General features: G+C 38.6%; 1 protein-coding gene across 1 annotated transcript; it reads left to right on the top strand.

Moving 5' to 3' along the window:
* Nucleotides 1-7475: 7475 nt before the first annotated feature.
* LOC129781958 (alpha-2 adrenergic receptor-like) lies at nt 7476-9330 on the top strand. The gene has a single exon (XM_055789459.1). It carries the CDS (start codon nt 8575-8577, stop codon nt 9328-9330), a length of 756 nt encoding a protein of 251 aa, XP_055645434.1. The 5' UTR covers nt 7476-8574.
* Nucleotides 9331-12271: the final 2941 nt, after the last annotated feature.

Genomic DNA, 12271 nt, shown 5'->3' with positions numbered 1-12271 from the left:
TGAACGATTTCGCGAGATTACCATATATTTCGTTTTACTTATGTTCAATTTTAATTGCTTATACTTCAACCATCTACTTAAAGAATGCAAATCTCCATTTAAATGTGACGCGACCTGATTTAAATCATTAGCTGCAATGAATAATACAGTATCATCTGCAAAAAGATTGATATCACAAAATCGTAAAACTCGTCGCATGTCATTAATGTACATAATAAATAAAATGGGCCCTAATACACTTCCCTGAGGTACTCCAAGATTATTACCTACGGGGCTGGAAATGAAATCGTTAAAAGTAGTCCGTTGAGTTATGTCATACAAATAGCTTTCAAACCATTTATATGCAGTACTCGTAATTCCAAAGCGCTTAATCGTGTTCAACAACAAGGGCCTAGAAATTGCGTTTTAGATCCAAGAAAACAGCAATGATGGTCTCTTTACATTCTAAATTATCTTTCCATTTTGCTAACACCAAGTTCAATGCGGTTTCACAGTAATGACCTTCCCGATATCCCGATTGTTCTGGTATTAGCGAAGTGTTATGATTTAAATATTCCAACAGCTGGCCTTTGTGCTCCTCCCTTGGCCGAGTGGTTAGCGTCATAACTAACATGCCGGGTGTTCGGGTTCGATTCCCGTTCTGGTCGGGGGAATTTTTCGTCAAAGAAATTTCCTCCGACTTGCACTGTGATCACGCGTAAAGGGTGTGTCACATCAAATTGCATCACGGAAAAAACGCTGTAGAAATTCGCCCAGTAGACCGATCCTTTTGAAAAATTTAGACAGTAAAATAAAAACTATTAAACATCTTTTGGCATTTTCTTTTTATTCATACTTCGAGCCCAAGCCCGTATGCTCGCACCTTCCTCTTTACCCCGTCCATAAGGTTCTGTACAACGTCAGGTTGTAGTTTTTTTGAACAGAAATCCATTTTCTCTTGAAGTCCGCCTCCGATTTGACAACTTTTGGGTTCTTCCGGAGGGCCTGCTTCTTAATCGCCCAATATTTCACTATTGGGCGAAGCTCCGGCGCGTTGGGCGGGTTCATTTCCTTTGGCACGAAGGTGACCCCGTTGGCTTCGTACCACTCCAACACATCCTTTGAATAGTGGCACGAAGCAAGATCCGGCCAGAAGATGGTCGGGCCCTCGTGCTGCTTCAATAGTGGTAGTAAGCGCTTCTGTAGGCACTCCTTAAGGTAAACCTGCCCGTTTACCGTGCCGGTCATCACGAAGGGGGCGCTCCGCTTTCCGCAAGAGCAGATCGCTTGCCACACCATGTACTTTTTGGCAAACTTGGATAGTTTCTGCTTGCGAATCTCCTCCGGAACGCTGAATTTGTCCTCTGCGGAGAAGAACAACAGGCCCGGCAGCCGACGAAAGTCCGCTTTGACGTAGGTTTCGTCGTCCATTACCAGGCAATGCGGCTTCGTCAGCATTTCGGTGTACAGCTTCCGGGCTCGCGTCTTCCCCACCATGTTTTGCCTTTCGTCGCGGTTAGGAGCCTTCTGAACCTTGTATGTACGCAGGCCCTCCCGCTGCTTGGTCCGCTGGACGAATGAACTTGACAAATTCAGCTTATTGGCGACATCCTGGACCGAACTTCTCGGATTACGTCTAAACTGCTTAACTACGCGCTTGTGATCTTTTTCACTGACGGAGCATCCATTTTTGCTGTTCTTCACCTTCCGGTCGATGGTTAGGTTCTCGAAGTATCGTTTTAGTACTCTGCTGACCGTGGATTGGACGATTCCCAGCATCTTACCGATGTCCCGATGTGACAACTCCGGATTCTCGAAATGAGTGTGCAGGATTAATTCACGACGCTCTTTTTCGTTCGACGACATTTTTCCAAATTTACGAAAAATTAACAGTGAAGCATGGTCAACGTGATCTATACACTCTTATCTGATTATAAACGAAAGCTGAAGATATAATTCCTAAAAATTAAATTTCTACAGCGTTTTTTCCATGATGCAATTTGATGTGACACACCCTTTATTCTAGAGCTTGCCACTCAGAATGCATTCAAGGCGTGTTATTTGGCATAGAAATCTCAACTTAGTACTAATAAAAATGACGCAAGTAATACTACGTTGAGACGGCGAAGTTCCTCTAGGAATGTTAGTGCCATTGAAGAAGAAGAAGAACAGCTGGCCTTTAGGGGGACTGGGGGTAAAATGCCCACGTTAAGAAGAAGCTCAATTTACTCGTCAATGCAGAGTGAATTTAAGAAATTTCGACCCCAGTTCCGAAGGCAGAACAGTTTTGTACCTAACATGTTGATCCTGAAGCATAAAAATCAATAAAATACGTTTAAATCGTTAAATTTGGTAGACCTTCGTAAATTTGTTTTTAGATCCGTCCGGGGTAATATGCGCATATGAGTGTACAAAACGAACCACAACAAAGGGGCAAAATGCACCACAACAAAGGGGTAAAATGCGCCGGCTGTTTCATACTAACGAATTTTACTACGATAACGTGGATGCAACATTGAAGGAAGTGTCGATATAGTGTAAGCCTTTCTTATCCATGATTGTTTTCGTCGATTTGAATAACAAAATAGCTCAAGTAGACAAAGTGCTTCTTCCTGGTTGCCTTAAAATATATAATACATTAAAAAAAGTTTTCTTTTCTTTCAATAGTCAGTTGATTGTGTTTCAATAGTAACAATGATCAAGTGGCAAGAAAAAATATAGATAAGTATAATGTTTATAACACAAAGAAGTACTTAAAGTGAATCGAATGTTTAGTTTATTTCCGATTTTTTTCCTAAGGATTTTCTTTTTCATATATGCACAGTCAAAAACTCAATTCAAATGAAACAGGTGAAACTCAAATTCATATTTATTTAGAGATTGAAAAACAAAACCAGTGTATTCTTTAAAAGTTCAGTACATATTTCAAATCCATTGAGAAAAAGAGGTATAATAAACGTTTAACCTTTAACCTCAAACGCACATGTCGCAAGTAATTGAAGATGGGTTGGTGGCGCATTCGGTGTGGAACCACGTTTTGCATTGAACGCACATCATCCAACCTTCACCATCTTCAGACAAGCTGAACACTACTCCGCAGAACGAGCATAGAATATCATCCATCTTATTATTAGCTGGAGATTTACGCTTTCGGCCTTTGCGACCCGTATCCGTTTTGATGTTTTTGATTTCCTTGGCAGCATTGTCCTTCAACAATTTTTTGCGGTACGGAGATGAAGTCAATTCTTCACTTTGTTCAGTTTTTGGTGCTCGGCGCCTGTTTCACGTTCTTTTTCGATACTGGTGCTGTTGGGGTAGGTGGCATGTCAAATCCCTTCAACTCGCCTTTAGTTGGTACCCGATTGCAAGCCCAACGCCTCGCCTTGTCCTCGTTAGAAGGTTGGATTTTTTCCTCTGTAACTGGTGATGGAGGAATGACGTTCAATCCGGATGAGTGGTTCTCAACGGTTTGGAGATTCGTTGCCAAGGAGTGGATAATTATGTTTCCAGATTCGTCAACACTGTAGTGAACAGCTGGGTCCAAAACAAGCAGATCTTCGGTGTCGATAAGCAAATTAAATGCTTCTAGATCCGCTGCAGAAGGCACGCCACAGTAATTCACACTGCGTGTCTCTGATGCATGTTCGTTTCGTCCCTCCGGATCGGAAAGAACGACCGGCTCACCGGGATTGGATATCTCTTCAGGAAGCCCGCCAACCAATCACGTCGGTGAAACCTTAGGAATAGGTCCTTCATCGCTGGAGCGTTCGATACTGAGGTATCGCGAAAAGGTTTTCCTCGGTATCTTGTACATACCAGCAGCTTGCCTCTTCGATAGCCCCATCCGGACCGCTTTCACTGCCGCTTCCAACGCGATTTCCGTCCAAACCCGACGGTCGGTTTTTCTTACGTAATTTCGGGGCATTTTGCCGGTTCTTCCGGAACGAATAAGAATCCAAACAACACTCCGCGTTTACAAACGATTTGTTTTGACGTTTATTTACACGCGCATGGATGAATGTATTGCTACGCACAGTGCTGCTAGATCGTCGATAATTTTTTTTCTGCTGCAATTTGAATCAATATTTGATTGATGATAAGAGAATTAATTGCCCGTAAAAATATGTATTTTTATTTCTATGAATATTTAAATGGTTTAAGGATGGTTTCGAAGATGTCGGGGCAAAAAAATACAGCTATACTAAAAAACGTTGTATGACATGAAAAACAAAAAAACCGAATGATGTTTGGCTACACTGCAAGCGATTTTCCCTGTTAGTTTGTGTTTCTTATGGCGCATTTTGACCCACCTCGACTAGTTTGATAAAAATTATTAAATTAAATTGAAAAATAATATTAGCATGAAGTTTCACGGTGGTTGCTGAAAACCAAGGCTTTTGTTCATAAGAAGATCAGTTTCTAGATATGTACTATTGTTTATTTGTGGCGTAAAACCTTGTGGAAAGTGTTTCAAAAATTGTAAAAAATAGACCTGAAAAGATTTTTCTCGTTTTTCTCAGGATTTATGTAACATATATGGATGATATGACCCACACTGGTTTATAATGTTAAATAGAAACGTTCGGACCCTCCTTTAGTATTAAATAGTGTATATTTCATGAAATATTATGGTGGCGCGTTTTGCCCCACCTGGGCATTTTACCCCCCCTTCCCCTAACAACTTATTCCAATTTTTTCTCTAATGTGTGCAACATGTTGATGAGACGAAACTTTTCGGCTTTAATCGTTCCAGCAACCTTTTGAATAGGGACTATCAGGGATTCTTTCCACGCCTGAGGTACATGCCCATTTAGTAAAGATTTATTGATAAGGTCCAGCAAGATGTAGTCAATAACATGAAAGCAATCTTGAATAACTCTAGCATTAAAACTATCTACTCCAGCCGTTTTTCCTAAAGAAAAGCAAATAGTTCTAAGTTCATTTAATGTAATTGGGTGAAAACTTTCAAAGCTACAATTACTATTAATCGGCTGTTTTATTTCATCAGGTTCATCGACCAATTCAATAGATTAATTGATCAATGAAACACTATTGACAAAATAATCGTTAAATTTAGAAGCTATTATCTGTTCATACTGTTCAAGTGTGTCATTAAAAGTTATGGATCGCGGTTTTCTATTATTAGGTTTCAAAAGGGATTTCAAAATTTTCCATACTGTTGCTTTGATGCTGATCAATCTTATTCTGAATATATTCACAACGAGTTTTTTAACAGATTGTGAATATCTATTGCGCGCGTTCGTGTACATATTCCAATGATTTTCATTATTAGTTCTACGAAATTTATTGTACCACCTGTCTCTCTTACGTTTGAGACGCAAAAGATCCAAATTGTACCAGCTGTTCGAGTTTTTCACACATACAAACTTCTGCGTAACTAATCGATTGGTACACGTTTTCAAGACATCAGTTAGAACAGCTGCTGATTCATCCAAATTACTAAATTACTTTTTCAAAGAAACAATGAAAAAGTTGTTGTTAGAAGAACTTTTTCCCTGTAAAGGTACCCATCTTCCGATGTATGGACGACTTATTGGAAATTTTAAGAGCTATTCATATATATATATATATATATATATATATATATATATATATATATATATATATATATATATATATATATATATATATATATATATATATATATATATATATATATACAGCAAGCCCCTCCAAAATGGAAATTTTACAGATCTTGACGTTGACGATGAAAACGTCATGCTACGAATACAGAACTTGGAAGAACACAATGAAGTTCAACTTTACTTGAACACCACACAACACCGGGTAACAATTGGAGGTACAACCCTCCTCATAATAACATTTATCTGTTTCTTTTCTGTATATTTCTACAAAAAAGCTAATAAAAGAAATGAAGTAACCAAAAATCCACCAGAACCTCTCGTGGCATCTCAGGTGGACGAAACTGAAAACAACGGAAGTATTCCATTATCCCTACTTCCGGGGAAGAAGGCAGAGCAAAAATGCATCCCGAAACCATGGATCGAGCTGCCGAAACTTCAATCGAGGACGCTTGAAACTTAGGGGGGAGACGTTACGACCAGATGTACCCCACACGACCACTTAGAGCAACAACGAATCATAACAACCGATGCAACCAGGATCAGATTGCATCCAGAGGCCTCCCATCAAGACAATCGCGAGCCATAACAACTGACGACAACGGCTGACCACGCGACATCATTCAAAGGAACCCGATCTGGAAACAACGCGACCGTACGGATAACAAGGAATCTGCTGACGCGAGATACCGACAGGGAACAGAAGATAGCATTTAGTCTTAGTATGAACGTTGATGTGTAATCTTTATATTTAGTGAAAATAAATTCGGTCACTTCGCCACTTCGGTCATTACTAATATATATATATATATATATATATATATATATATATATATATATATATATATATATATATATATATATATATATATATATATATATACGTACGTTGTGTCGAATTGTACGTTATATCGAAGCATAATAAAGTACTCACAAACGTTGTCTATAATACATTATTGTGTTGCTGTTTTAGTCAAGTTAATGAATAACTTCAATCAGAAGACGAAGCCAGCCTTTCTCATGATTTTTCCCTTCGTACTGTTGATTAAAGCTTCATTCATTTAGAATCTGGAATCACAAAACCAGCTGTATTTCGAGATTGATTAAAGGTACAAAACTTGTTTTAGCATCGCAATACAGATAATTCATTGTTCTATCAGAAAAAAAATATTGAAAAAAATTTTCCTTTACACTTTGAAAAGGTGTACGTTATATCGAAGTTTCCCTATATATATATATATATATATATATATATATATATATATATATATATATATATATATATATATATATATATATATATATATATATATAATATATATATATATATATATATATATATATATATATATATATATATATATATATATATATATGTATATATATATATATATATATATATATATATATATATATATATATATTTGGGTTTAAAAAAAAACCTTTTTCAGAAAAATGAATTTTAATTTTTAAATTACCTTTTTTGTAAGCGAAATTTTTTTACCAAAAAAGGTATTTTTTGTAAAAATTTAAACAATTTCCTACATTTCATCCTTTGACATGAATTTTGTTGGTATCATAGTTTTCAAGTTATAAATTTTTGTAAAAATTTATGAAAAAAAAATTTGGCTCTTCCAAAAAGTTGTCTAATTATTTTTCGAATATTTCAAGTATGCAAATGACCTATTTCAAGTATGCAAATGACCTCCACCTTTTACACCCACAACGTTTCACTGCTATCTGAGATGGTGCTGCCAACGGCCAGTCGACTTGGCATGAAATTCGTCATATTAATACTGAACATCTGTTCGATTCGAGTTCAAACAGAATTCGTCGTTTAAAATATGTTCGCTAATTACCTACTTTCTTTTTTTGTAGGCCGTTCAACCACAAGCGGTATCGCGCGACACCACGGTGAAGTTCAGTCACCGAGCATCCGAAATTGCACTCGTCCGCGGTGACATCTCCAGCTTCCACAATCCCCGCCGAACGGAACTATTGCAGCAAAAGCAGCACCAGCATCGGCAAAATCCAGCTACTGGCAGTTCCGGCAGCATTCGTAACCATCCGGACCACTACGCCCACTAGTCGGTCGGCGGTGCGCCGGAAGAAGCGTCGAAGACGAAAGAAAAGAGTGACCATTATGGGCCACTACCAGGTGGCGTTCAGCACTATTACCACCATTACTAGTACTTCTACTACTCACACCACCACCACCAACGTTATCCTTTCTGACGGCACCGCCAATCTCTAGAGTAAAACTGCGTGTCTGCGTGTCGTGAGCAAGCGCAAGCGCAAGTGTATATGTGTGTTCGATAGTAAAATCGCGCGTCGCGCGTCGCCGTCAAAACCAAACCGACACATGTGTATGAGTGTGTGTGTGCGTGCGTGTCTATTGTGTAATTTTTGTCATCTGTTGAGTGTTTTCGTTCAATTAGTAATCGAATGGTTTGCTGTTTACACAAAACGCAAATTTTCACAAGCCGATTCCCTGGGCCAAGAGGAGCACTAAATTCAAGCGGAAAATCGGAATTTCGGAGTAAAACGGGTATTTTAAACGTTGTTTGTCACAGCAACAAAACAAATAAGGCAAAACTAACAACACAGCAAAACAACAGCCCACTTTATGTTGGATGGGGCAAAAGTAAACGCGCACCAGAAGCCGGCTGTTGATTCTTGATTTTTCTAATAGCATGTAAACAATTTGTGTATAGTAGCAGTAGTAGCAGTAAATCTCGGAGGAAAGTTTGGGGAGAGAGTTGTAGGTGTATGCTGAATGTGTGCGTCTGACGATTTGTAACACTAGTTAAAAGAAAACCTAAAACAAATTCAATGAATAAAGTTGAGGTACACCTCGGTCATAGATCAGCCTAGCTTGATTTCACGTGGGACCAGCCAATTACACCACCGCCCTTAGAACCGTCAACGCGATGACAGCCACTAGCGAACAAGTTTAATAGGGAGAGAAGACAGACAGGTAGTTGCATCAACAATGGATTACCCCTTGATGTCGGCAGGTAACATCTCCCAAGAGGACTTCCTGGCCATCGTCGGCGGGAATTCGTCACTGGCCGGAATACTGGGCGGCTCGGCCACTAATGTCTTCAATGACACGTTGGGTGGAGTTCTGGCCACCGGTGATAATCGGACCATTTTCCACGGCTATCCAAGCGGATACACACTGCCGCACATCATCATCGCTTCAATTATTGTGACAATACTAATGATAGTGATTGTGGTCGGTAACCTGCTGGTGATCATAGCGATTGCCACCGAGAAGGCGCTCAAAAACATCCAGAATTGGTTCATTGCCTCGCTGGCGGTGGCGGATTTTTTTCTCGGGCTGGTCATCATGCCCTTTTCGCTCGCCAACGAGCTGATGGGCTACTGGATTTTCGGGAACTGGTGGTGTGATGTGCATTCCGCGATGGATGTGTTGCTCTGTACGTCCTCGATCATGAACCTGTGCCTGATCTCGCTGGATCGGTACTGGAGCATCACGAAGGCGATCGAATATCTGAAAACAAGGACACCAGCGAGGGCGGCGTTCATGATAGCCGCGGTTTGGGTGATGTCGGCGTTGGTATGCATTCCGCCGCTGCTCGGCTGGAAGGCGCCCCGCCCGGAGGAACACGTTCAGCTGCCACAGTGTCAGGTGAGTTTGGTTTCTCTCCATCAGGATGAAGTTATTCCGTTTCCAGTCAATAAAAGCAAAGCAACATTTCTTGCCTATTTAGCATCAATTTAGCTTGTTCATATTTTCCACGGCTTACAGAGACAAGGCTAGCTACTCCGGAATAGTCATTTTTTAGTGACGTCATCTGAATCGTTGAAGTAAACAATGTGTTCTTATTTTTTTATTTTTCGTGCTTTGTAAGTTTGTGCGTTGATAATATAGTTGATTATATTTAACACCATGAATAATTTGATAAAACATTTATCCACAAAGAACATAATTCTCGGTTTTTCGGAAAGCAAAAGAATCTCTTTTTTGGCCCGATAATGTCATTTTCGTAATTTATACACCCGCTCACAGCGCATTGAACCATTTGCGATTTTTCATTTCAGGAACATTTACGCGTAAGTCGGAAAACAAAATACAACTGGCGACTGTTTACACTGACGACTCGGATGACGTCATCAAAAAAAAATGTTTACTCGCTAAAGAACTAGCCTTGTCTCTGTAAGCCGTGCATATTTTCATCCTGTCATCGAACAATAACTTGAAAGAAACGACGACGTTCGGGTTATGGTCGAAAGGGAGATGGCGCCACATGCCAGCCTCCAAAAATTTCCTTCGTTTTGTTTGAATAGCCGTTTGTAGTGCGATTCGAGCTGGGAGTAATGGCCAGAAAAAGAAGAACGAATAATTATTCATTGGTAAATAGAAAGATGCACGGGGCGAAGACACATAAGGAAAAGGAAAAATCGCGATAAAAAAACAATATAGACAGGCTTAATGAAGCCTCGCGTCAGATCGCAGAATTCTCTACTATAATGCCACTGAATAATACTACCCGTTGATATTTGGATTCTCTTTTTCTTTTCGTTTGCTAATTTTCCAACTAAATTTCGTTCTTGAATAGAGAAGATTGGTTTAATACGCGTCTACCGCGCAGAATAGTTCACTCGAGTTTCTAGGAAACCAGCAAAAATATGAATGCAAAGTTTATGAGTCATTCTAATATATTATGATGACAGTATCATCCTATGAAATTTTTATAGTTGTAGCTGTTGTAATATATTAAACGTTCCGGTAGCTGATTAATTACACGAGTGGCTACGTTAATGGTTGAATATTCGCGATGACAGTGGAATAGTGTCGACGTCTGGTGGCGACTTCCAATTACAGCATGATCATGGTTCACATAATTATGCTCTGGATCATACAAAAGTTCGTACATCTCATGGAAGCCCAGAATGACCCAGCAAACATTAAATCGCGCATAAATTCGTATCAAATTACAATCGTATATAATTCAATCAAAGGATGCATCATTTGTATCTGAAATCGTATGAAATGCAAAGACACGATTTTCAATATTATTGATCGACTTAGTCGTATATTGGTATAACAATCATCCTGGCATCGATGCTAACAGCGATGTGCGTTGTTATATCGCATATCAGTTTGACAAGCATCGTATATCGTTATATACGGCCTTATATACAAATATAATACGACATATTCGTATATCGCCTTCACCTTTGAATGTATATGCAATTTTTACGCAGAGTGGCGAACCAAAAAAAAAACTGGAAAAAGCTGGAAAAAATAAAAAAAAACTGAGAAAAAGCTGGAAGAATCGATTTTTTTTTCTCAATTTTGTTCATATTAGCAATAAAATTACGATTTACAGTGACAGTGTAAGTAATAAGCAATTTTGATTAACCTGTGATCATACATTTTAACATTATACTTTTGTTATTAACTTTGTGTCATTCTAACTAATGCTGATATTGTTTTAGAGCGCTTCCACGCCAAATCAGTCGAAAAACAGCAAATTTTGACGCCTCTTCGATTTGAATTTTGGTACCTATGATGGAAGCTACACAAAGTCATATTTTTCATTGTGGCCAATTAGAATTACGACTGATTTTTAAAAGGCCGTATTCAAAAATCATTATTATTTGTTCAAAAAATTGTTACACGAAATCCTGATGTTAATATATGAATTTCACAAAGTTGTTGGAAAATAAGTAATAAAACAACATTTTAAATGCAGTTCGTAAGACATATTCTCGATATATCCAACTAGCGACTAGCTGACCTGGCAAACTTCGTCCCGCCCAAAATATTTTTTTTGTTATCAATACCTCCAAACATTCACGTTTTCTTACGATTCTTACGATCATAGGCCCAATCGCAGAACTGTTCATTGATTTATCTTCTAATTGACCCTTTACAATTTACTTTTAATATACATTTCGTAGGAATACCAAAACTCGTCATTATAATATCAGATTATTTCCAGATACAATTCTCGTTCGAGATTTTTCAATCACTTGCAAATAACATGTTTCTCCGTTACATCGAATAAATGTTTGATACAGAAAATATGATGGAATGAAGATAGCCCTAAATCGGACAATTCCTTCCTCGAGTTATGCTCTTATCAACACATTCAACGATACTTTTTTATTGGTATAAATAGAGGAAGATATAGGAGTGCGTTTAATCACATTGAAATCCATTTCTTCTTTCCAACAAAAACCAATTTCGTTAGCGCAAACATCAAATGGACTAACAACGCTTGTCACTATGTAATTGTAGAACATATTCGAATTGAATTTCCTGAATTTTTCCATTTCCCTTCAGAATTTTCCGAATTCCACCCTTAGAGAGGGGGGAGGTGTGTCTATCCAACATAGAAACATTTATTGCACCCTAAAACCTCCACATGTCAAATTTGGGTTCGTTTGCTTGATTAATTCTCGAGTAATGAAGAAATTTGAGTTTCATTTGTATGGAAGCTCTTAGATAGGGGGGGTGGGGTCTTGAACTATCGTAAAAACTTTCCCCGGCCCCAAAAACCCCCTGCATACCAATTTTTACGTCGATCGGTTCAGTGCTTTCAGAGTGCATAAGAATCAGACAGACAGACAGACAGACAGAAATCCACTTATACAGGTAAACTTCGATATAACGTACATTTCACTTTCAAAATTGTACGTTGTATCGAATTGTG

Source organism: Toxorhynchites rutilus, unplaced genomic scaffold (assembly GCF_029784135.1).
Source record: "Toxorhynchites rutilus septentrionalis strain SRP unplaced genomic scaffold, ASM2978413v1 HiC_scaffold_294, whole genome shotgun sequence".
NCBI classification, from domain to species: domain Eukaryota; kingdom Metazoa; phylum Arthropoda; class Insecta; order Diptera; family Culicidae; genus Toxorhynchites; species Toxorhynchites rutilus.
This window is presented reverse-complemented; position numbering and strand designations above follow the sequence as displayed.